This window comes from Carassius auratus, chromosome 12 (assembly GCF_003368295.1).
Source record: "Carassius auratus strain Wakin chromosome 12, ASM336829v1, whole genome shotgun sequence".
Classification (NCBI taxonomy): Eukaryota; Metazoa; Chordata; class Actinopteri; order Cypriniformes; family Cyprinidae; genus Carassius; species Carassius auratus.
The window spans coordinates 5756857-5784577 of record NC_039254.1 but is presented as its reverse complement, the minus strand read 5'-3'; the positions used below and the strand labels follow the sequence as shown (position 1 = coordinate 5784577).

The 27721-nt window shown below is 34.4% G+C and overlaps 1 protein-coding gene across 3 annotated transcripts in view; it reads right to left on the bottom strand.

Annotated features, from left to right (window-relative positions):
- Positions 1–258: 258 nt before the first annotated feature.
- The window catches only part of stxbp4 (syntaxin binding protein 4), a 29738-nt gene continuing 2275 nt past the window's right edge, over positions 259–27721 (bottom strand). For 2 of the 3 annotated variants that reach the window (XM_026276545.1, XM_026276546.1), the window contains exons 3-23: positions 25919–25992; positions 25659–25754; positions 25505–25574; positions 25335–25409; positions 24028–24107; positions 22084–22213; positions 21702–21834; positions 19818–19924; positions 19408–19630; positions 19240–19333; positions 17219–17316; positions 16441–16537; positions 16170–16282; positions 15151–15240; positions 14935–15000; positions 10691–10867; positions 10073–10189; positions 9155–9204; positions 7636–7778; positions 2867–2924; positions 259–1488 (exon numbers count right to left, since the gene is read on the bottom strand). In XM_026276545.1, the coding sequence (XP_026132330.1) occupies positions 1380–1488; positions 2867–2924; positions 7636–7778; positions 9155–9204; positions 10073–10189; positions 10691–10867; positions 14935–15000; positions 15151–15240; positions 16170–16282; positions 16441–16537; positions 17219–17316; positions 19240–19333; positions 19408–19630; positions 19818–19924; positions 21702–21834; positions 22084–22213; positions 24028–24107; positions 25335–25409; positions 25505–25574; positions 25659–25754; positions 25919–25985 (2193 nt within the window). In that variant the 5' untranslated portion in view covers positions 25986–25992 and the 3' untranslated portion in view covers positions 259–1379. The remainder of the gene's footprint in view (positions 1489–2866; positions 2925–7635; positions 7779–9154; positions 9205–10072; positions 10190–10690; positions 10868–14934; positions 15001–15150; positions 15241–16169; positions 16283–16440; positions 16538–17218; positions 17317–19239; positions 19334–19407; positions 19631–19817; positions 19925–21701; positions 21835–22083; positions 22214–24027; positions 24108–25334; positions 25410–25504; positions 25575–25658; positions 25755–25918; positions 25993–27721) is intronic. The other variant, XM_026276544.1, reaches the window with a different exon arrangement.

Below are 27721 nucleotides of genomic sequence, written 5' to 3'. Positions count from 1 at the left end.
CAATACTTCTTGCCTAGGGTGTGAAGTGCGTGTGAAGTGCACGCTCAGCCTGAAATAGACAGAGCCAGCTAATATTCTTTCAAAAAGGAAAAATGTGGATGGATTTTTATTAGTTGATCTTTAATAGAACCACAAAAGTATTCACACATTACAGGAAAAACATATATATATATATATATATATATATATATATATATATATATATATATATATATATATATATATATATATATATATATATATATTGATGTACTAGGTCTCTCAGGCTAACTTTATGTTGTTAGGCAGAGTGAATTCACAACAAAGCAAATGTCATCTTCCAAGATATTATACACATAAGGCTTAGGGTATGTTAAACTCACATTTCTACTAGAAGCGCAGAACTAATTGCACATGCAAGAGAAGACACTTTCACAGTTATGCATAATGGCTAGAACGTCCACTAAGGATAACAGCAGAATTAAAAATGTGCCTTTATGGAGAACAATTACATTATAGTGAACTGAAGAAGTGTTTCACTCTCACAGCTTAGAGCTGGTTCAAAGAAGTTTGAAAAAGTAAACAAATTCCTGTTTCAACAAATCTATGAGCAAAAGTTTCAGAAAACGGATCAAAGTGGCAACAAAAACAAGCCAAACTGAATGAACATCACAGAAGCAGTCCATCCTGATTTACTCTTCCAAAATTTCCTGCTTCACTAAAGAGGCCACGTCCTTTGACTTCAAACAAGTGCAATTCTTTTTGACTTTTCCTGAAAGTCGGAAAACAGATTGGGCCTATCCATTGTTTTTCTCAAGGTACAAAATAACAAGATATTAGTGTACAACATGAGGGGAAATAACTAAAATGTCAGAAAAACAAAAATGGGGGAAACTCAAATGTGAGATATTAACCCACCCATCAAATAGCTGGAGTATTTTGAATATATTAGCTGCATATTTCAATATCAGGTGCACACTCTCAGAAAAAAATTAAGAAAAGAAAAGTTGTCACTGGGGCGGTAGGTACCCTTAGGTACGAAAGCTAAAATGTACATAATTGTATCTTACTTACCCCTATTAATTTCAAATTTTTCCATTTATGCCTTAAGGTACATAATTAGTACTTTAATAGTGCATATTGGTACCATAAAGGTACATATCGTTAAGTGTACATTAGTACTATTGAAAGGTTACCAACCCAGTGACACTTTGGTACCTTTTCCTGAGAGTGTATAGATTTTCATTTAACAAATGAGATGATTTTTTTTTTTTTTCTGATTGTCTTTTTTATAATGCACATATCACTTAATGTTTATATGCTGCTGTGTTGCTTTTCATTTTTTGTAACCGAACAGTTGGGCAGAAAGTGGCAGAAGATTGACAGTCTTCAGATTTAGTCTAGGCTGTGGATCCTGGAGAGTTCAGGGTTTGGTCACTTGCTTCTGTTTCTGACAGACCCAAAGATCTAACGACAGGATGAGTCCATGACGTTGTCTGAGTCACATGACTAGAGGAAAAAGAAATCTTAAATTAATAAACGACATCAGCAAATGTAAAATACTTTGAATTAAAACATTTTCAAGTTTTGTAAGATTTTTTAAATGTTCCTTATGCTCACCAAGGCTGCATTTGTTTGTTAAAACAAAGGGAAAAGACTAATATTGTGAAATAATATTACAATTAAATTTTTATTTATTTATTTTTATATATATATTAAAATGTAATTTATTCCAGGGATTGCAAGGCTGAATTTTCAGTAACCATTACTCCAGACTTTAGTGTCACATGATCCTTCAGAAATATGGTGATTTGCAAACATTTTTTTATTATTATTTTCAATGCTGAAAACTGTTGTGCTGCTTAATACTTTCATAGAAACCATGATACATTTGTCTCTGGATTCTTTAACCCTTTAACAGCCACTCACATTTTTGAACATTGACTTTGTAGTGCACGTTCCAAACTAAGATTTTTATAATTCATGAATGAAAACAAGATATTAATGTACCATTTACATGGGAATGAAATGTCTGATTTTAAAATGGGTTTTAAAGGATGAATTTTGAGATTTTAAGTTTTCAGTTGATACATAATTTCTGATGATTTCTAAAATGTGATAGAGAAAAAGACAACGAAGAACTCCTGTTATAATGTAGATTTTTGAGGGTGCACTCTTGTCATAAATTAATCTATTACTTTTCCTACATAATTTTTTAACAAAAACATTGGTAAAATATATATTTGGGAGTCTTAGACCTTTCCAACGATATATAGTTTGTCAAGATTAGATTAGATTTAATTGTAATTAATAGAAAGTTCGAAAACAACATTAATTAGATTTTTCTTGTAACAATGGAAAGGCTTTTACTGTCACTTCTGACCTTGCTGAATAAAAGTATCTGAACCCAAACATCTGAAACATGCATGGGATATTTGAAGCATGAAGGGGAATGGTGTGAGTGCAATGGAGAATGCTGGACTCATGAGTGTGGTATTGCGTGCAAAAAGTAAAAATATTGTCTGCAATATTAACTGGGTTGTTTTGAAAGTTATGCAAATAAAAGAGCATGCTCATGGGAAGGGGAGATTGGTTTCCTCTCTCTAGAGATCAAGGGGTTACATAAAATCTGTCAATAACAATATGAAGACAACAGCAATATTTGCAATTCTGTGCTATTTTTTCAGAATATTTGGTTGTAGAAGTGCAGTTTTTTTATGTACAGTATATGTTTACTGGAGCTAAAACCATTTATCTCATGCTGCACAAACAACTTATGAAGTGGCCTTCAGAACATGAGAACTGTTATTTACTTTTAGTGAACAAATCAGAAACAAAAATAACATTTCTTTTTTTGTGAATGTATTTGTAGGGTCACATAACTTACTTTACATAGTACTTCACTCCATCAGCAGTGTACGCCTCATCCCAGCCAAAAGGTAAACCTGTGAGAAAAAAAAAAAAAAAAACACGGACAGAGAAATCAGATACATTTACTCTACATTAAAGGACAACAAACAAGATACTGGAGAAGTCTGAAGCCAAAATTAAACACAGCGTTGCAACATTTCTCGCTGATCCTCTTGATCCCAAGAGGCCAGTGACCGTGAGAATTTCCTGGCAACTGGATGAAATGGGGTCATAAATGAATATGCTAAGTGTCCCAGCATATCTGCATAATCTTTAAAGCTATTTTCATAAAAAAAAAAAAGAATGTACAGTGAAAGTGTAACAAGCATCAAATTGGGGTAAATCAGATTTGCTTCCATTGGATTTGGAATTTGGTTTAAGGATACGCATACAAATTTCCCCAAATGCACTTTTTATCTTTGATGCACAGCTTTGGATTGAGGACTGATGCATGCCAGGTTGTGATTAATGGACAGCAAAAAAACAAAACAAAAAAACAACGCAAGTAGACACTACTAAGGCTCTACATGGCACAGGCTGGATTTCTCATCAATACTCGCCACCATACTAGGTAACAAATCCCTGACATAATTTGATCTTGACACTCCCTCTGTACATGCAGAAAATACAATAGACAGTAAATCTGCTGGCATACATAATGTAAGGCATGACTTTATAATGGGTTTCTCGTCAGAAATATGATAGGATTAATAAAAGGTGATGAAAGGAATACACAGAGTATCCCGCTGTCTAGATTTCACACACAATCAACATTTTGACAGAAAAGGCCAAAGAATAATTGACGCTGTCTCAGATTTCTACAAACAAATGTCCCTGGCTACATATCATTTAGTACCTATGGGAATTCACAGTAAATTTTGTGGTTCTACATATGAACAAGTGGAAAATGTATGGAAGAAATTTTGACTAACAGATAAGGTTTTTTTTTACTATTTATCACTGGCACTGGCGATATCTTAAAAATTTAATATTTTAATATTTATTATAGATTTAGAATAGGAATAAAGAAAAATAAAGAAGAACAGTAAAACATAATAAATAAATTAGTTAATTAATTAATAATAAATCAATTGGAACTAATGCAAATTATATTTTTATTTTAAAATAAGCACACATTTGCTCTTACTCCTATGCCTAATTATTCGAAAACTAAAACAGTAAAATGTTTCGTCTCCTCGCATTCAATTATTAAATATCATGTAAATGATTCAGCCTAAATTCTGAATTCAAAAGGGGCAAAATCTGACAAAAAAAAGGTTAAGCACTCTTTGCATCACTCGATATAACTTGGTGGTTTTATCCTAACACCAAATATAAAAATTTCAAATACTGGGTGGACGATTTTGTCCATTTTATTAATTATTGGGGAGGATTTTTCAGTCTTCATACCCAATTTACCTAGTTTCCTTTAAAGCAATCATTAAGCATTTCATAATAGTTTCTTGCATTCATCTCTATTTTTCATGGCCATCAATTCAAGTCTTTAAATTCTACAGCTATGAGATCTTTTTGGGATTCAGGTTTTTTTTGTATTCGGTGTTCTGATGCATCCACGGTCAACACAAACCGTTACTGCCTAAGCCTTGGGACACAGTAACACACAAAGAAGCTCATCACATGCCTTTTTAATTCAATCAACTCTTTGTTTCTAAAGGCCTTGCTCTAGTAACCAAGAGTGAATGATTTCACTAGATCAACACTATGATGCTGGAAAGACAATTTCAGCTGCCTCAAATTACGCCTCAGCAAATCAGATATAATTGGGATAAGCTGCAGACACTCAGGAAAAATGTATTTGCTGTTCTCTTAAAGGGACCAGGTGAAAATCCTGTCATCATCCTCATGTTGTTCCAAACCCATATGGCTTTCTTTTTTCCGTAGAACTCAAAGGAAGATAACACTCTTCAAAATGCTTTCATTTGTCCTCCGCAGAAGAAATAAAGTAATACAGAACAACATGAAGTTGAGTAAATGATGACACAATTTTCATTTAAATGATGAAATAAGGCCAGTTATTATATCCTAAATGCTTATTCCAAAGCATGTCACCCCCTCTGTCTTATTGATGAGACACCGAGTGGTACGCCGGCGGTCACATGGGAGAACATCCATCACGTGGAGAGCACTGCCTGTCTCTGAGCTGAGCTGGAGTTGCTCTCTCTGGTTTCAATCGGTGTGATGAAGATGGCCCTGCATGTGCAACTCAAAGCCTGCCTCGTCCTCCCCCACAGAGAAGCATTCAGCCAAAACGTGAGCTTCCCTCACTGAGAGGTCACATGCTGCCAGGTGTGTGAGACACGTTTCCCTGCTCCCTGAGCAATCACTTTAGCTCTTTCTTCTCTCCCTCAGCTTCACTGATCCTTTGACCCCTGGAGTCTTCTATCTTTCTCTAATCCATCCGTCTGTCCATCTTCCTCTGTTTTTTGTGCATCACTTGGTACCTTAGAAATTTTAAGCTACCAAACAGAGTTGTTTGGTATTATCCTATTTATTGTAATCAATAATAAAATATTATAAATATTTAATTTAATATAAACCTATTTGATTTCACTTTATATTAAATGCCCTTAACTACTATGTAATTACATTTACATTAATAATTTGGTACAATGCACTTATTGTGTACACATGTGTACACACTGTACTTACATTTAAGTTAATTTAAGTTACACTTAACCCACTCTTAAACCTACCCAAACCACCAAACCTGTCCCTAAACTTAACCATAACCATATCTCAATAGCAGCAAAAGTGTTTTGCAATACAATATGAACAAAATCAGTACACTGCACTTTTTTTAATGTACGTACATATTAGTTAAGGCCACTTACTACAATACTTAATTGGAACTCTTTGCAAATAATATTTTTACGTTAAAATATGCAGTGTTGTTTTGGACCCCAGAGACAAAAAAATCTTGAATATTATATAATTTTTTGTTCCACTGAGAAAAGACATGGAGGATAAGTTAATGATGACAATCTTTCCATTTTTGGCTGACCTTTCCATGTAAGGAGGATGTGTCCTTCAGATAGATGGTCGACAAATTAGTTTATTTATTTTTATTTTTATATATATACATATATATACATATATATATATATATATATATATATTACATTAAAGCTCTCAATTATGGAAATGTGCTTTGACGTCTTAGGCACTCTCTGATATATTATGCCATTTAATCAGATTCACTATTTAAAATTCAGAAAAATATTCACTGAACATAATGTTCATTCAAAAGTGCTTTGACAAAGAAAAAAATAATTGAAAAGCAAGTCTTCTGTGTTTCTGCTGAGACCCTGTATTCCGAGAATAAGAGGAGGCCAGAGACGCTCTTTTGTCTGGGTTCCAGAGTGTCCCTGAACTGTCTGTTTCCTTTAACATGCAAAAAAATTGAAAAGAAACAAGGCCCGTCTATAACCAGGAATACAACCCACTTGTTTTCTTGAGAAACAAAGAACAAAATACTTCAGCTAATATTACTATCCATCTACATTATTATTCAATCTACCTATCAGGGCTTTTTTAATACTTGACATTGATTCTATATGACTCATTTTGAGTTTTACGAGGGCTTTTTGGACATCCTGTGTTAATATACAGAACAAGAAAAGCAGACTCTTGGTGTTATTTTTTGTTTCCAGAGCTTCGCTTTGGACGGACCGCTATCAGTAATGTTTTGACAAAGTGGATCAATTGAACTAGGCCAACAAGATAGTATTCTTTCATTTAGCAAACAGTGTCAGTCAAAACAAGATGTCATGAACGATCATTGTTTTTAACTATTGAATAAGACTCTTTTACATGTTTTCCAATTAAGGACCCATTTCTAAAGGTATATAGCTTTGTGTAGCCTGTGACATGACATAGAGTTGCGACAAAGATGTGGACAATTGCTTTCTAGCAGCTTCGTATCCTGGCAACGATAGCAGCAGTGAGGGGAATCAGATGTAAAAGGCTTGTATTAACAGCAAAAACACCTTGTATTGTGTTTCCTTATGAGATTGACCTAATTTGATTCACTATAAACATCTACGTAAATAGATTAGATTTCACGGGTTAGGTAGTTCGCCTCCTTTTCTACAATATATATTAGAAGTAAAACGCTTACATCATAACATAATTAATTGAATAGAGAGGATATGCAAAATTCAGCAAGCATGCACATTATTAAAACAAATGTAGATCACTAGGCTGCCTGCTAAAAAAAAGATGAAGATATTCCATTGCATCTGAACAGGTTCTATAAGTTTGAACAGTATGTAGAATCTTGGTCGTAATGATACTATAATGTTTAAATGTGTCTAGATTAAGATGCTTGTAATGAGATGGGATCATGGAAAGGCTGCCAATGTTTTGACCTCTACAGGTCATTAGATGCATTTATGTAAGGTCAGACGTTGCTGGAAGGTAAGCTACATATTTTCCTGAGCATTACAAAACTGAATGGGGTCAGGAGTTAAAGCAATGGTTAAACGAGCAGACTGAATGTGGTCCTTAGAGTAAACCAAAGATGTGTGTGTGTGTGTGTGTGCGCGCATGTGTGTGTAAGTAATATTTTATAGATATAAACAAAACACGACACATATTATAATGTGCATCCCCCTTGAACCATAACATCTCATCCAGCTCAGCTGAAATAGCTGGTGCAGTTGCAATTAGGTAGATTCCATGGTGTTTGTTTTTCATGCAAAGCTGAAAACACGCCTGTATACTTACAGTCTAGCTCGAGAATGCCTCTGATCGTATTAGTTAGTTCTTTAGCTTCCACTGCAAGACCAGATGCTGTCCAGGGTGGTTTCTTCCCACCTCGAGATGGCAAGGTCTGAGACAGATTGGCCAACTTTGGATCGCTGGGAGAACTGGAAAAAAAAAACACACACAATCCTTTATTTAAACCACTGCAAACTGTTTCATTAATAACCTAACCTTAACCTAACTGTGGCTAAACTTTTATTTAATAAAGACATTTTATTTTATTTTGCATTGTTTTCTTAATCCTCCACAAATTTCGAACTGTGTCAGTCTTGTATTCGTTTCAAAAGACTTGTTATAAAAGCTCTACAAAAGTGCACTCCCTTCGACCTGAAATGAACAAAGCATGCTGGGCAGTTTAGCGTAAAAGAAGAGCCCAGCATGACTCGTAATAAAGGGTTTTTGGGGAAGGGGATTCAGACCCACTGACATGGATGGACCGGTGTTATGAAAACATATTATGAAACTACCACACTTTCGGGTCATCAACAGAAAACTGAAATGAATTGGTCCAGACTGATTGAATCATTGCATGCGTTTGAAACATGTTTAAGATTTGCTACAGTCTGATTAAAAAATAAATAAATATGCCGTTATAGAATTATGTTTTTTTTTTTATGTTATGATTTTTTTTTTCATTTATGAACAGAAAGTAAAAAAACAACACCATTAATAATAACATAAATGTCTTTACTGTCCCTTAACAAACAACTTAGAGTATCCTTGATGAATAAAAGTATTCATTTCTATGGTGTCTTTAGGGCTAGATAACAATGATAGTCTAAAGTAAAAATAAATTAATTTACAAAATGTCATATTTAGCATGTAAATAACTATCTTTCATTCATTGGATGCATTCAAAAAAGAGTGACTTACAAGTTCTCATGCAACCTCTCTCAAAAAGAAAAACTGTATTTTGCTGCAAATTGCTGATAGCCTTCATTTTGATTGATGAGGACATGTGTAATATTTCCTAGTCCTAATACACAAACACACAGTGGCCTCTTCAGTCAGTGGGGGTGATCATTAGAGGAAAAGAGGGTTCTCCAGACGTGCTCTGCTAGCTGAGCAAGGGTCGACAGGCTGCAGGAGGCCATGTTGATTGGGCCTAATCAACATCACTGCCACAGGAAGGTGTTGTACTGGCCTCTAGTCATTAACTATCCCTGTCCTTTGCCCGCAAAGATTCTCTTATATTAGAAATAAAGGCAGTAGACTCACTCTGGAAAAAAGTCACCATTTACACACCCTGAATAAACAACCTCCTAAAATATCAAAGGTGAACTTCAATGACTGTGTAAAGGTCCATAAAGGAAAAGAGTCTTTTGTTATTACATCATTCTTTTCCACACACCTGTTGCTAGCGAAATGTGGTATTACTGTCTGGCATACTTCAAATTAGATTAGAATTCAGTCAAATAATTAGATCTGCCTTAACAAAAGACTGACTGCAGTGACTAGGGTATGGGAATAATTATCTTACCTATAGCCTCTTGAACCGCTTTGGTTTTCAGACAAAAAGCCTTGGACAGCCTGTGGGGGTTTTAAAATGCAGGTGATCAGATTAGTCCATAGTTGAAAGATTTGATATTGTATTAATACAGATCAATATTCTGCTACTTTATTTTTAATAACAATAGCACAGTTGATATTATATGATTAATATAACTCCTATACTCGCAATCATCATCAACATCATAATTTCTTTACATATTAATATAATTTTATTATTAATACCACTGCTACTACTACTGTTGTACAGTAAAAAAAATTATATATATAAAAAAAATTATTTTAATTTATTGACAATTTTATATAATTTATATAATTAATAATTATATATAAAATTAAAAATTATGTATTTTTTACTGTACATTTTTAATTGTAGTGGTAGCAGTTAGTTGTATAAATGTATGATTTACACATTCCAGTGGAGTGCTAATTGATTTGTTGCATCTGGTATAATTGGCAAAACAGTTGCACACTGATGTCATGTTGTTGTTTTTTAATAGCTGCCTAATGAAAGGGTTACTACACATTCTGTGTCAGTCATATAAATGTCAGTTCAAAAATTTCTGTTATGTTTGTAAGAACTCATGGAATGATGAAATAATTACGCTATGGTTGTGTATGCTTTGCCCACTTCATGTAAGTTGATGGATGCCACCAAAAGGACATCCCACACACTTTTTTTGGCTCAGTTTTTCTGGTTTTTGAAAAAAACTAAATTCGGAGCAAGAGTAAGAATGGTCTTCGTCAAATCAACACCCATACACTATAATTTAATATCCTAAGTCACTCCGCATTTTCATGGCAGATCCTGATTGTAAGAAATGAGGATGTGATGATTTAATGTGCAGTTGGTTAAACTTAAAATTAAAAAAAAATAAAGATACATCACCTCCACAAACTGTAGAAGTTTACCAGTGGAGACTTCAAAACCCTTCTTTGCAGTTTCACTCTTCCGTAGCTGGCATTCGAGTGCAGAAATCCTTTTTTTAATGTCTTGCAGATCATCCTGAATGAATATTAGTAAAGTAGTACAGATTGCAGTTTTAGTAAAGTAAAATGTACTTTTACTTTTTTAATGCATTAAAACGGTATTGATTCAAAACGTGTCTAATATGGATTTGCAATTAAAAGTGCATTCAGAGAATCAAACATAGGAAATAGTAAACTGTGCTTTTGTATACAGCTGTTTTAGAATCATTTTAAAGGTTAAATTCCAATTATTACATAGTGTGAGTTCATTTTTCCACAAGGGATCGTAACAATAATGTTATCCTACGTAATCATAAATTGCTGTGAAAATAACGTTTATCCTGGAGACACGCGAGGTTGCTAGCCAGAGTTTTCAAAAATAACCTCATCAGCCCACGTCACCCTGCAAGATCATGTTAAAGCCAAAGCAAACAGTGACCTACTTTCTATAGTACACGAGAGAGGTAAAACCCGGAGAGGGACCGTGCAGGGGATATGGATTGGGAAAGGCTAGTAGAAAACTCTCAAAGTGGAATACCTTTCCACGACCGGGTTGCTCAGTGTTCTGAGACTTCATTTCAGCTATCTCGGCCTCCAGGAGATGGATAACCTCCTCATAGTCCATCTCCATTCCCCGGGCCTGCTTCTGAGCTGCCTCTGCCAGATGGATCCGGGTCCGCAGGGATCGACTCTCCTCCATTGCAGATTTTGCTTCCTGCAACAACGGAGTTCCACTTAGAGCGACAGTGCTGAGAGTGCATGTACAGTAGGATGTTACAATGCTCAGGGGCTCTTCCCCCCTAACATCGCAAACTCAGTGCACTTGAAAAGAAATGCCTGCACAGTCTCTCCCTCCTCCTTCCTCCATCACTTCCCTCCAGACTCGCAGCATGACAAAGCACAGCTCTGCTTCTTTTAACCTAGAAGTTTAAAGAGGCTGAGAGAACAAGTCATGTGCAAACAAGTTTCTTTATGTCCGTTTTTGCTTTACAGAGAATAGACAGGGCAGGTTTTGGCAGACAAGAACCAGTAAAACAAGCTGTTACATAATACAGGTATCGAAAGATGTTTTGGCATTGACGAAAACCACAACAGCATCGGATACTTGTCAGCAAGGCATCGCTCAATAGATGTCAGACAAAGGAAAGGTAATGAGGCCATTGTAATTATGAAGCTGTGGGGTATGATAGCGCTCTTAACAGACAGGTGACACGAAACGTGTGAAAACCACACTGTGGGGATCTATAAATGATTGCTCAACGTGTGGTAGTTTACAATTAAAAAGTGACTGTAGGACTTTCTTACTGCCGACCTATTAGAGTAAGATTCGAAAACACATTTTCATGAGTACTATAACTGTCACATATTTCAGAGTACCATGAATAACTAACTTAGGAGAAGGGTACAGATAATTGCCCGCTGAATGAAGAACTTTACTTATTAAATAGACCTGATGGATCTTACATCATTTTCTATTAGAGAGGAATATGAATTGGCACTTATGTCCATTTAATGTCTAGGTATAATGGAGAATATGTGAAGTGTATTATAAGGATCGTGCATTGGTTACAATTAATGTCATTTTCAATGAATGTGGAATTCAAAAGCGCATACTGTATAATTCTGTCCCAGAAATCCTGAGAAACAGAAGAGGCGGCTGGGGAAAAATAACAGGACTTTAATGAACTACGGAAGCTAGTATTAAAGCCTTGCAGTTTAAAGAGATAGTGGAAGCATTAGCAAAGAATAATTCTATTCATATACAGTACATATAGTACTGTTGAGTAATATTGATATATTAATACAGCTAAAATTACTTGTACTGTATTAATACTAGTAAAATTAGCCATTTCACTGTCTTCAGTGTCACATGATCCTTCAGAAATCATTTTAGTATGTTGGCGGTGCTCGGAAAACATTTTTATTATTATCAATGTAAAAAATATTATTATACTTTATAACATATTATTATATGTACTACTGCATACAGTATTTTTTTATTTTTGTGTGTGTGTATTAACCATACATATCATTGCATTTTATAAAAAAAAAATTTGATCAACATAAAAAAGACTTGATTTAAGATATATTCTCCAAACTAAATTGTTAATATTGAAATAAATTTTGATTTGAAAATAAATTTGTGTTGTTTTAAGAATTTCTGGATATTCTAATTGGACCCCCCCCCCCCACACACACACACACACACACATACACACACACACTCAAGATATTGATAATTCCATTTATTAATTCATTTATTTTAATTGATTTTTTCTGGCATGGGTCTAGTCAAAGCTCAAAAAAGGCTCTCTGTCGTATCCATAACCCCAGATCACAATGCAAAGATAAAATTTTAATGCAGAGATCTTATCCCTGGAGCCACATGGACAAGTCACACCTCACACCAGTCACGGCTGCCTCTATACACGTTTTGCTGTAATGTAGCCGGGTGAACACTGCGTGGATGGTGATGTAGCTTGCACATTTCTCACAAGAGAGGAGGCTTAAAAGCCCACTGCTTCGATGCTGAAAAGCCCATCAGCCTACCTGTTGCTCTAATGGCAGATATAGAAGGTAAAGTGTGGGTGGGGGGGAAAAGAGCAGAAAGGATCCAGCAATACAGAACGAAGCTTTAAAGAAACATACAGGGCTTTAAAAAGCCTTGGTTTCACACCACAGGGAGTGTAGCACATCTATTAGCGCTTCAGTCTGATGAACTGGACACGAACTGAGCCCTCTGTAGTGCTCCAGGAGGGAGCAGCTGCGACTACACCGACTCGAGCAAAGCGCTCTGGGAAAGGGAGACAGAAGTTGCATTGACCCTGACACCAATCGAAACGCCACAGGGCCTCATACAGCTGACCAAACATTCAATGTGATGCTTTGATAAAGAGTATAACTGCATTTTCCTTCGTATTTAGATCATCTCTTAAGGTCAACCGCAAGTGAAATTGCTGTTGCTTCAATTCATTGCTGCAAGTGAATTGAAGCTGAATACTTTTGTGAGAGGAACAGTATCACCAGCAGCCGGGTCAACACAAGGGCACTAATAGTTCACCGCACACCATATACCATACATATAAATTAGTTTCTAAGAAAATGAGAGCAGTGCTTTTTCTGGCCAAAACTTTACTGCCATGATGTGAAGGTGTGACAAAATGATTGCTAAGGTGTTCTTTTAGCATGTTGATATGTGGACAAAAAAAATGTAATCGGTCCAAATAAATCAAAACGAACCCATCAACAAGTCTCTATGATATTCTGTACCCATGTTGTTGTATAAAGATTGGGGTCAAAAAGATTATTTTAATATTTTTTAAACAAATCTCTTATGCTCACCAAGGTTGCATTTATTTGATAAAAATACAGTAAAAAAAAAAAAAAAAAAAAATTTATATATATATATATATATATAGAAATATCATGACCATTTAAAATAACTGTTTTCCATTTGAAAACATTTTGAAATGTAATGTATTCCAGTTAAATTTCAGCAGTCTTTAGTGCCACACAAACCTTCAGAAATCATTCGAATATGCTGATTTGCTGCTCAAGAAACATTTCATATTTTTATTATTATTATCAATGTTGAAAACATTTGTGCTGCTTAATATTCTTGTGGAAAACAGGATTTTTATTTTTATTTTCCAGGATTCTTTGATAAACATGAAGTTCAAAAGAACAGAATTTATTTGAAATTGAAATCTTTTGTAAGAAATGTTCTTAGTGTCACTTAGGCTGCACGATTTGAGGTAGCGTTCATGTCCGTAACACACAAGCAGTACATAATGTTGGTGGTATGTTCAAATTATAACCCATAAGCATGAGCAAAAGTAATCTTGAAGAGGCCATTAGCATAGACTGTACTGCCAATTTAGATTAATTGATATGCAGCAGGATGATCAGAATGTTCTGCTCTGCTGCCTTAGTAACAGTCTAATAAAACCATTAAAGACCATTGAATCTAGCATAGAATGCTGAGGCTCTTTGGATTTAGGTTTACATAACAAGCACTTCCGAGGCTCTGAGATAGAACCCAAAGGGCTTGTGGGTGCCCATTTCTTTATAACTCATAGAAAAGAACTATTTCCAAACACCGACCGTCATCCCTCAATGTCCTACATACTTCATCTCCCACATGATGTTCTTAATGTGGGTGTTTCAAGCTTCCTGTAGTGAGCATAACACACTGAAAATAGATTTTGGGATATTGCTCATAGAATTTTTTTATTTTTTCCATTTGAGTTCTGTATTGGGTTGCTGAGAAAATGCAGTTTCAGCATTTGAACTCTACAGTGCACTTGGATCTCACCTTTAAGAGTCTAATGGCACATGTGCCCACAGCTCCACCCTGTGGCATATCTAGCACGTTACAGTGACATTGGAATTGAACAAAAAACTGTGGAAGTCAAACACTAAATTGTAGCAATTGTCTGGATTTAGCCAGACAGTCAATATATTCATATGTTAGACCTCCTACAGTAATTCTGAATAACTTCAAGAACCAAAAGGTGAAATCTAATAATAAATAAAAAAAATTCACTGCATGCAGAAATTGATCAAAGCTTCACATAGAAATAAAAAAAGGTGAAGAAGTGAAAAGGTGAGTAGTGTCAATAATTTTATGTTGATTCTAAAATGCACAATGATTGTGTTGATAAACAGGTTGCAGTAAGCTATGCACATGCACAGTCTGATTGCTGTAACCTGCTAAAATGGGCACCAATATGAACGTGTTCTGCGTACAGTGTGAAACAGGTTTTGGAATGAGTTGCATACCTGTTTAACTTTTGTCAGTTCCTGCAGCATCTTATGATTAAGGCTCTCGGATTCTGCCAGCTTATCCTTTCAGAAGAGAGATCTTCGTATGAGTCAGCATCAGAGTTAACACTCATTTTGACAAATAGGATTAATAAGAGCCTCGTTTAGTAACACATGAATGCAGAATGACACTCCAGCATGTGGCGATGTTTAAAATCGTTGTCATGGTGGTACCTGCATTCTCTTGAGCTCTCTCAAGGCCTCAATGTGGTCTTTTCTTAGTCGCTCCATCTCATCCAGATCGTCAGAGTCTGATAGTGAAGGCTTAGAAAATAATGGTAAATATATCATTATTCTATTAAAAACACTGAAAAATAAAACATTTGATATTTCATATATTTTTTTTTTATATATGTATATATATATATATATATATATATATATATATATATATATATATATATATATATATATATATATATATATATATATATACAGTACAGACCAAAAGTTTGGAAACATTACTATTTTTTATGTTTTTGAAAGATGTTTCTTCTGCTCATCAAGCCTGCATTTATTTGATCAAAAATACAGAAAAAACATTAATATTGTGAAATATTATTACAACTTAAAATAATAGTTTACTATTTGAATATAATTATAAAATATAATTATAAAATTAATATAATATATGAAAATTATTTTTAATATAAAAATAAAATTATTTATTCCTGTGATGCAAAGCTGAATTTTCAGCATCATTACTCCAGCCTTCAATGTCACATGTAAACATCCAGTCTATCACATGATCATTTAGAAATCATTCTAATATTCTGATTTATTATGAGTATTGGAAACAGTTCTGTTATCTAATATATTTGATGAATAAAAGGTAAAAAAGAACTGCATTTATTCAAAATAAAAAAATAATATAATATATATAATAATATAATAATAATTAAAAGTATAATAAATTTAAAAACAATTATTTAAAATTGTAATAATATATCACAATATTACATGTATTTCTGAATTTTTGATCAAATAAATGCAGGCTTGATGAGCAGAAGAAACTTCTTTCAAAAACATTAAATAGTAATGTTTCCAAACTTTTGGCCTTTACTGTGTGTATATATATATATATATATATATATATATATATATATATATATATATATATATATATATATATATATATATATATATATATGCACATTATGTATGTTTGTGTGGACGTAAAAATTTGCTCTTACCGTAGGGTTTGATGGAGACTCAGTGAGATCATCTGATGTCAATCTTGCTACTTCCTGTTCTGAGTCAGATTTGGCTGGTAGTTTGAAGAGTTCCTTTGTCACTCTGTCAAAATCTTACAGAAAACAAATTCTTATTAAAATATGTATAACAATGCCTTTATAGGAGTTTAGGAGGTATAAATCAAGAATAATGTATGAGTTAGGAGAGGTTAAAAACCAATAGTACATAAACAACTATGACATAATAAAGACTGACAGAATTTTTTCTCACCTCCATAAGCCACAGTCCCTCCTGGGTTCAAACGCAGCCTTTCTCTCAGAGTCAGGACCTGAGACTCAGTAGACTTCAATCCCTGCACCTCCACTGCCTGTGGACAAAATAACCGCCCTTTTAGAACAATACGTTACACCAGTATAACGTGGTCACCGCTTTGCTCTCTCTCTCACACATACACACAGACACACACTCGACTGAATGTGTAAAATAATATAACAATTAATAATAATAATGCATTTCGTGTCATTTAAAAGTATTTTATGTTCAATTTAAATAAATGTATCTACTAAATAAATTTTACAAATAAAACTATAAATGTGTATTTTCACCAAATTATCTAAATATTTTTTATATAAATACATACAACTGTAAAATGAGCTTTTGGAGTTAAACTCTTTCTAAAAATCGTCCATCGCCTACACTCTTTTCCATAACAACAGATCTACAGACTGTGCTGTAGTCCAGTGTGTTTTAACACAATGAAGCTATTGCACAGTCTCTATTGATTTTCCCATAATACCACGGGAGGTGTGGATATGGGATAGCACGCTAACTGCACATATTGTTCAACAGCGGGATTAACTCCCTCCACACATGATAGTAAAACCGTAAAAGATCGATATAGTACTGAGACTGATGGGTAACTAATCGTTAAAGCCCGCAGGGGGGGACGCCCAGTGTTTGACCTTGCAGTAAACACGAGATGTTTCTGTAATTCTGTATAGCGACAGAAATAGTTAGTCTCTAATTGAAAGGATGCGATTATGGAGACCTGCTCTGTTTTCTCGGGCTTGAGTTCCAAGCTGGGAGTCGAAGATAGAGGTTTCGAGGGTCTGCAGGTATTGCTGGGATTACAGGCAGCAGTTGCATCTGGACAAAAAGAGAGAGAGACAATCCAAATGAATAAAAAATAAAATCTCTTTTGCAAAACAGCTGTTTGTGATTTTGGTAGAGCACATCAAATTTTTTTTCTAAGACTCTTACATAACTCTATGAGAGTGTAATTTATTTAAGTAGATGCCTCACAGTAGTGGCTCAAAGAAGTATTTTGGTATTTAAGCCACACTTACAAATTCTAGAGTGTCTCTGCATTATATAACAAGATATCGAATGAAGAAGCATTTATTTTACAGAAATATAGAACACACTTTTCATGCAAAATGTTTCACATTTTCTACTTGTCAGACATTAATGCAACATGTTTGTAATGAAAAATTTGTTTGCAGATGAAATACGTGCTTTCATATGTTGTATCTAATGCAAAAACAAATATATACTCTGTTCAAAAGTTTTGGAAAAATAAAACAAATTTTTTCAGCAAGTATGCACTGAATTGATCAAAATGACATTTATTTCAGTCAATTTTTTACACAATTTCTATTTCAAATAATTTTTTTTTTTTTTTTTTTTTTGCTTTTAACCTTGAAAGACAAGTATTTCAGTTTCCTAAAAAAATCAGCTTTGCCATCATGGGAAAACATTTTCATTTTAAAATATATTAAAATAGAAAACAAATATATTTTAAATTGCAATAATATTTAACAATTTTAATGTATCAGATACCTAAATGCAGTCTTGGTAACCATTATATACTTTCAATCTTACAAACTTTTATAGTGTTTTATAGTGTTATTAAGTGTCCAAAAACATCCAAATAATTGTAGGGCCTCTTCAGGTCAACAACTTAAACTCTCATTCAAATATTACACCATTATATTTGATCCCTCTTGATGGCTTTGATAATTGCTTTGTGTACAAGCAGGAATTAATATTGTTTGCATAGACTGTTTTTTTTTTCTCCATAAACCCCACCCGACCAGATGTGTGAACTAGAGAGAATGAACAATGCTTTGCTCAAAATAGTGCCAACCCTGACAAATCCTCTTATACGATGAATAATTGTGAGTGTAACTGAGCTTACAGGTTTGTGCTGTGATCTTGAGCTCACTATCTCATCATTAATCGTTCATTGATTCGTTATCTGCATATTTGTTTATCTTTTGGCGGGAATTTATTCCCCCTACAATAGTTTCTTGGAAATTCAAAGCCATTTTAGAGTAATATCAGACAGTCTGGGTGGGGTTTATAGAAAAAATAAAACTGCTTGAGTAAACAATATTATTTCTTGCTTTTAAACAAAGCATTTACCCAAGCCATTATAAGAGATCAAAGTTTAAATTGTTCATGCAAATTGGCCCCAGAAACAACACTTAAGTAATAATTAATTTTTCTTCATTTCACATTTCATGGTCCTCGTTTAGTACAGCTGGTGTTTAAAGCTGTTGTAAATCGCAGCTCAGAGGAGCTTTATTAAAGGTGCTCCTCAATGAAATGAAACCCTGTCCTGAACCGAGTTCAGTATCCTCAATTTCACCTGGAGTTATGTGTCATGTTGATGGTAATATCCATTTTCAAAACCATGCCAGCTGGATTATCTTGAGTTACAAACAAAGCATCTCATCACCAGCACACGTCTGCTGAACAAGTAGCTTAATCCAGGTTATTCCAAAAAGTGAAATGTGATTTGAATTTGTGAGTCCAACTGTAACGCATATAAAACAGCTGCACATGTATTAAATGCAACAAATGAAGCCTTCTCACCAAAGCCAATTTATGCAGCAATAGGATGCATACTGTACAGTATATGAAATAATGCATGACTTTCTTCAAACCAATGTATTTTAATGCTTTTCTTTTCCCTCATGTATTTTTAAACCTTTACTATACGCTCTCAATAGAGTTTGTATGGAACTTCTATGGGATTCCTATAAAGGGAATACAGCTTTGCAGTACCAGAGTTGGCCACTGTGGTGCAGGCACTCTCAGGTGAGGACACGGGGGTGAGATTAGGCTTTGCTGTTGCTGGTCGTACCTGTAGGAAAGAAGTCTTTAAGAAAACTTAAACCACACTCTTTAAAGATAGAACAGTTACTGCATTAATTAATGTGTCTTAAATCTCACCTTAGTAAGTTCTACAGAAGGCAATGTCTCACTTCCGGAGTTGGGGCTGTTGGCTATTTTAGGAACGAGACCTCCAGGCAGAGTTGATCCCCCCAGGCCTGCGGGCCTAAGTTGGTGGCCTGAACTGCAGGGAGGCTGAAGGGAGATGGGGCTGTGGGGTCCACTGCTGGAGCCTGACGAAGACCTTCGTCTGATAAATGCTATTTCTACTGTGGGGTCTGGTCTGTTGGGCAAAATAGTGACATTTGTAAATATCCAATTTTACACTCTGTCCCCATCCATCTGCATTTGGCTAAGATGCAAGCAAAGACTCATAAAATATAACAATTACATTATGTTATTATCATTCTGGAAAGGTTGTTTTGACGGTTTGTTCATACATATATGTATATATATATTTGAGATTTAACCTGAGTTTTGTTCGAGTAAGTATGATTTTGGCTTCTTCATGTGTTACTCCAATGAGTGACTCCTTATTGATGGATATGAGCTGGTCCCCAGCCTTTAGTCTCCCATCCTAGAGTCAAAAGAAAAACATTTCATGTCACCTTAATGGACTTCACATAATTTCACTTTAATTTACTTCAACAAGATGTTGAAAAATATGATAGAAGCTGTAATACAGGTGCATCTAGATAAATTAGAATGTTGTGGAAAGGTTAATTTATTTCAGTAATTCAATTCAAATTGTGAAACTTTTGTATTAAATAAATTCAATGCACACAAACTGAAGTAGTTTAGTATTGACTCACATTGAACAAAAAACAATTTTTAGTGAATTGTTGGCCTTCTGGAAAGTATGTTAATTTACTGTACATGTACTCAATACTTGGTAGGGGCTCCTTTTGCTTTAATTACTGCCTCAATTGGAGGTGATCAGTTTGTGGCACTGCTGAGGTGGTATGGAAGCCCAGGTTTCTTTGACAGTTGCCTTCAGCTCATCTGCATTTTTTGGTCTCTTGTTTGTCATTTTCCACTTTACAATACCCCATAGATTCTCTATGGGTTTCAGGTCTGGTGAGTTTACTGGCCAGTCAAGCACACCAACACCATGGTCATTTAACCAACTTTTGGTGCTTTTGGCAGTGTGGGCAGGTGCCAAATCCTGCTGGAAAATGAAATCAGCATCTTCAAAAAGCTGGTCAGCAGAAGGAAGCATGAAGTGCTCCAAAATTCCTTAGTAAATGGGTGCAGTGACTTTGGTTTTTAAAAAACACAATGGACCAACACCGGCAGATGACATTGCACCCCAAAACATCACAGACTGTAGAAACTTAACACTGGACTTCTGAGCTTCTCCACCGAGTCGACTTTCTGTTAACATGCTTGGATACAGCACTCTGTGAATAGCCAGCTTCTTTGACAATGAATGTTTGTGGCTTACCCTCCTTGTGAAGGGTGTCAATGATTGTCTTCTGGACAACTGTCAGATCAGCAGTCTTCCCCATGATCGTGTAGCCTAGTGAACCAGACTGAGAGACCATTTTGAAGGCTCAGGAAACCTTTGCAGGTGTTTTGAGTTGATTAGCTGATTGATATGTCACTATATTCTAATTTGTTGATATAGTGAATTGGTGGGTTTTTGTTAAATGTGAGCCAAAATCATCACAATTAAAAGAACCAAAAACTTAAACTACTTCAGTCTGTGTGCTCTGAATTTATTTAATACAGGAGTTTTACAATTTGAGTTGAATTACTGAAATTATGATGCACCTGTATTGTGAAATAATTTTACAATTTAAAATAACTATTTTCCATTTTATTATATTTAAAATGTAATTTATTGCTATGATGGCAAACATAAATTTTCAGCAGCCATTATTCCAGCATTATTCAGCGTAACATCGCAAACCATAATAATATGCTGATATAGTAGTCAAGAAACACTTCTTATTGTTATTAGTGTTGAAAACCAAGCTGCTTAATATTTTTTTATAGAAACCATTATTTTTTTAAAGATTAATTAATGAATAAAAAGTTCAAAAGAACAACATTTATTAACTTTTAGATAGAAGTGTATTTTACTGTACTTGACCTCACTTTAATTTATCTCCCTTAACATAATCTACTTCACTTTGACTCACTAACTTAATTCACAAACTACTAGGCTTTCACTAAGAAGAATCAGCACTAAAAAAAAAAAAAATGTTTATCTACAAATTATTTATTTATTTTTTAAGTCAATAACCTGTTTGTCTTTCTAAACTCAGAAACATGATTGTACATTTTAATCTGAACGAAAAAAAATGCATTCAAATTTTACAATTTTACAAAATTAGACAATAAAAAAATACCTTTTGGCAATCACCTCCTTGTATTATTTCCTGAACGTACACCATTGGCCCCTCTGCACGGTTAGCTCCACCCCTGATGACCAAGCCTAATCCAGTCCCTTTGGCAACACATATCAACTGAATCATACAGTCTCTGTGGAAAGAGAGGTAAACATAAGGGCTTGGATCAACAGCAGAAACAGCGATGTATCTTTTACTCGGGCTATGTCAGATGCTTTCAGGCTCAGACCTTTCAATCAGAAAACTATTAGCAGCAACAGTGTTAGAAAGCTGCTAGGTTCTGTCATTTGTTTATGTAGAATCATTATTTGAAGTATATACAAAAGAATCAAAGCAGCACTGGATAAAATTTGACTTAGATCTACAGTCATCTGGTTCTTACGTGCAGACTTGTGGAGGTGGGGAGGTAATGCAGGCAGTGGTGTATACTGGGTTTGGATCTTTAGGGCTCAGAAGCAAAGGACTGGTTGATCTGGAAGATGAGGAGGAGGAGGCAGTGTCTGTGATCTTTCCTGAAGACAAGAGATTTGGTTATTAATACATTCAATTACTTTACTATTGGTATATTGGTCACAAATGTTGGAGTTCCTCAAGGCTACGTAAGCACCCCCCTGCTTTTTACAAATGAAAGTATTACCACATTTTCAGATGGTACAGCTATACGCAGTTTGCTGGCAAAGATTCAGATGTTGGTATGTATAAATTAAAGATAAAAGGGATTGTGCGGTGGTGTGAGGAACACAACTTGATGTTAAATGTTACAAAAAACTAAAGAAATTATGGTAGCACTTTATTTTACAGTCCTGTTCCCCATGTACATACTATGTACTTATTATAGTAATTACAATAACTATGAAATAACTAGGTACTAACTAATTCTCAGCTGCAATAGAGTCATCAAGTGGATGGTGTTTGTACACAAGCTAGTCAGTGGCTGAATTTTGTGCGAAGAGTGAAGTTTTATGCGGTTGACGAAAGTATCATGTTATTGTTTTACTGATCAGCTATTGAAGCTATAATATTTTATGGTTTTACAATATGGTTTGGCAATTTGACTGTTAAAGGACTACACCCCAAAATAAAAATTGTGTAATTAATCACCAAACTTCCATGTCGTTCCAAGCCCATAAATGCTTCGTTTGTCTTCAAAACACAGTTTAAGATATTTTGGATGAAAACTGGGAGGCTTGCGTCTGTCCCACTGACTGTCAAGTAAATTGCACTTTCAAGGTCCAGAAAAGTATGAAAGACACATCACCTCTATGGTGTTGGGGAGAGACACAGAGACAAATTGTTGAATAAAGACATTATTTTTGTTTTCTTCACGTAGGAAAAGTATGTTAAGAAAACAATATCTGTGTTGAAAATGTATTCTTGTCATATTCAGATTTGAACCTCTGATGGCAGGTGGACTATTCTGACGATGTATATAATACTTTTCTGGACCTTCACAATGACATTTACTTGGAAGTCAATGGGACAGTCACAAGCCTCACAGTTTTCATCCAAAATATCTTAAATTGTGTTCTGAAGACGAACAAAGCTTTTACCGGTTTGAAGCAACATGCGGCTAAGTGTTTGACGACAAAATTTTATTTTGGGGTGGAGTATCCCTTTAAACTAAGATCACAACTTCAAAATGTGGTTAGAAGAGCTCGAAAAATAATTGGTATGCTGTCCCCACTTTCTCTTCAGAACATTTTTGAGAGGTTTGTTAGGAAGCAGAGTCTTTAAATTATTGGTGACCCAAGTAATATTCTCCACAAGGAGTATGAGCTGATGCCCTCAGGCAAGAGATATAGGGTACCAAATTGTAAGATGAATACTGTAGGTAATTTTTTTCTCTAATTACATTATTTATATGAAAAAAAGTTAATAATAAGTTAATTCAATTGTTGTGTGGGTGAGGGTAAACTTAATTGTGCTGTTTAATATTTTTGTGTAAATTTTGTGTTGTATTAATAATTTTTGTTTTTGTTAGTTTTTACTGTCACATGTGAATTTAATGCATTACTGCTAAACAAAAATAATAATTTTTTTTACAAAATTTGACTTTCCCCTAACTTTTTAAAAGGTAGTGTATACACATACAGTAAATATTTTAACATCTGTTCTGGTGCATGCTTTATGTAGAAATAGCTCTTCATGTAGGACTCGATGCTAGAAATGGCTTTTTATGTAGAAAATGATGTTATGGAGGACCCAAACCAAATCTTTTTTTCTAAGCTGGCACATTGTAGGCTATTTTTGTCATTTGCTGCAAGTTCTCAGACATTAGTCATTCACTCCTGAAATTCAGTAAAATGATCGATGTAGTGGAAATTACCTGTGGAAATAGAGATGTCTGATCCAGAACTGGTACTACTGCTGGAGCCATATTTTTCCATTAACTCAGCAAATTCCCTCCTAATTATAAACATATAAAAAACACATGCAAAATCAGTAATATATAAACTCACATTTTCTGGAGACATAATTTTCCAGTGCTTCAAAATAAGAGGGCTTTTGTACACACTAACTCTTTCTTATTAGTTTCTGTCTGTGTTGTATTCGAAGAATAAACATTATGTGGATTTTCCATTCTTTAAAATCAAGCATTACATAAGTATGTACAAACTTGTTCTTATAGGACGTGCTGGAGAATATTGTCCTTCTTAGTTTTTAAATTACACACACAAAAAAATTAACACACACAAAAAAACATCTCCCATTAAATGCAACTTCCTCATTAGTCCTAAAAGAAGCTTAGAAGCAATTAATTAGATTACGGAAGTCATCACAGATAAATTGGCTTCAAAGTTAATGGCCAGACTGTTTCCAAGCCAGAAATGCGATCTAGGCAGTAATCTTTAAATTTGTATTATGTTTTCAAAATCTGTGTACTGTTCTGAAACAGTTTGTTTCAGGTGACTGATTGTCCATTAATTATGAAGGTAATCCTTTTACAATGTTACAGATTAAAACCTAGCCTCAGCTGGTTTAACTCAGGACACATATGACAGACTTGCGGCCCAAATACGTCAACAGCTGTTCAGTCGGGAGAACAAAAGTGCTCATCAGGAAGTCACTGAGACCAGCAAAATGCCAGTTTGATTTAAACAAAGACAGACAGGAAGAACTTGACAACTGCCCAAAACCGAGACCTCTGGCTAAGCAGACAATGCCAAAACAAAACAAAAAAAGGCTCTGCATGCATCCTCCAAAAATAATTTAGCATGGCTTCATGTTACTCTATAGATCGAGTCTCCTAAGAAGATTTTAAAATACTCATGTTTGGAGTTCATATATAAAAAATAAAATAAATAACTGAATAATATTCATAAAAAATTCAATAAATCAGTGCTAGAAAAATAGCATCAAGGCCAAAATTCTCAATAAAGTGCTTAAGACTTTAATGTACTTAAGTGTATTAAGACTATTTTAGATTTTAAAAAAATCAAGACGCTCATCAGTACTCATCCATTTATAGGATTAAGTATATAATGTTCAACAGTATGCATTCTGTACTTGGCAAGCAATGTTTCCTGTCTCTGTATAATTAAAATCTTCGGACTCAAAACTAATTGAATAAAAACAATAGAATCTATTCCTGTAAAAAAATGTAAATGTCACAATTCATAAAAGTCAATTTACCTGGAAGAGTCATCACGTACTATCAGTAAAGACATGTGATTTGAAGCTGATGCCATGCGAAGAACCTCCACTGCCCTAATATCAAACAGATTTCTTAGATTAGCTGTTTGACTACACTTTAGGCATCTTCTGTTGTAATACAGATTTATAACCAATCCAGAATACATTACTTTTCATTTGTAACACCTCCTAAATTCATGTTGTTGACATCTAAAATGAGGTCCCCAGCTCTAAGACGCCCTGAAAGACAAAAAAGTCTGTCACCCATCATTCCCAGAATCTAAGTAGAAACATTCAGTGGAGATTTTGGGAGAGAGAACATACCGTCCTGTGCCGCCATACCACCTGGCAAAATTCGTTTAATGAAAATACCGAACTCTTCACCGCTCTGCTCCCTGTAGCCACCAATAATCTTCACGCCTGTCAAATTGAGAACAAGATTTTTGGGATTAATTTTTCATATGGGGGTGAGAGAACAAAGTAAATCAAATCGTGCACCGAATGCCTTGGAAAAATAAAGCAGAGTAAAGCAGTTTTCTAGGAATATTATTATAAACTGTAAGAAACTGTGCTTTGGTTCTTACCAAGTCCTTTTTTACAGTCTGTAAACTCTATTCTCTCCACAGCACGGTTGATGCCATGGGGCCCCATTATTGTCCTGCAAAAAAAGAGAGAATCCTTTAAATGTTAGTACAAGAGATATTATCATAAAAACAAGATTTTCAGAGAAATGTTCCTGACTGTTTTTAAAAATACAGATTATCGAATGGATGGTAATAATGTGAAGTGTGAATTTGGACGTAAAATTAGACCTGAATGGTTTTAAAAGGCTTTCAAATATCTGTACTGTAATGGACACAGTCTTCATAATATAGAAATATTGGAATATATGAATTTAAAGTAAGCTAAAAAGAAAATCAGTGTTTTTAATTATAGTAAACAGAACGGCGGTTGAAGTAATAGCCCATTATCAGGCAAAATAAAAACAAACTGGCAAAATAAAAAAAGTAGGTTACTGTGCGTGGGTTTACATACAAATCCCTTAAACATGTAGATAAACACTGAAAATGCCAAATGATAAATCCTTTATAGAAAGAGGGTATGTATCAAAGCCAACGATGGCCTGTCCTCTATTGCATTTAATCCCTATAACAGACTGAAGGCAACAGAATGTATTGTATTGCCTTTAACTAGGACATTGAGTAAAATATAGTTTTTATACTACAAATATCATCACATATTTTCATATTTTCTTATTTATTTAATCTACCTTTCACCCCACTTGTTCTATTAAAATTTACTTTAAATGCTTTCCTTTGTAGGCTATATACAACGCTGCATATGTAGAATTTTAAAAAGCAATTAAAAAAGCAAAACTGATATATAATGTTCACTTCTGATTCATTTTAAATTTGCATCTGACTTTATCAAAACCTAGCAAACAGATGTTATTTAAGCTTTATCTGTCTGTTTGACAAAGAAGTAGGCATGCACTTTTGAAAAGGCGATTGTTGTTCAGTATAGCAATGGTGGGTTTGTCTGAGGTCAGTCTGACGCATGTGAAAACACAGATTTAAAAAAAGAAAATGTTCTCAGAAATAGAAAAAATTAAAACTGCAGAAACATTTATGCAAACCCTATCAAAGAAAATAACTTCAAAGAGTGTACTTGTACATTGTGTACAATATTTAGAAGATCTACTGTAAGCATGTGAAATGCATTGCCTTTATTCTCCAAACGTACAGTATGTACTGTTTTATGAAAGATACATGTTATCAAGTTGACATTTTGTTTATAATCAGATCAGGGAAAGTATGTTTTTAAACTGCTAAAATCACGTCAACAATTATTTTACATTTACATTATTTTACATTACAAGATGATATGATATAAAATGAAAAAATGAAAAAAATATATATTCTGTAATTGTGTCAAAGTATGTCATTATATATATACTGTACTAAACTAAAAATAAGCCATGTTAAGTGGAAACAAACACATGCATTAGCTAAAGACTCAACAGTGTTCATGGAACAGATGATGATTCAACTCTGGACTTTTTTGTTCTCAAACTAAACTAATGTTTTCGTTTTGTTGAGTTCATGTGACTGTCAGCGCGAACTGAACAGGATGACAAGGACAAACGCTTGCGCTCCTTACCTAGTGATTTCCATCTCTGCAATTAGTGTTCTTTGTAATCTCCTCCTCTACACTGTAAACAATGCACTTTAATCTCCGTCACATTAAGAGCGACAAAGAGAATTAGAATTACTGTACGTTCAGTATAATAACATGATCTGTCCTTTACTTCAGCAGGCATGTCATGGTTACAACACATTTATTTCCATCAAATCTAGCCCTCCTATCACAAGTATTTTGTCCTACAA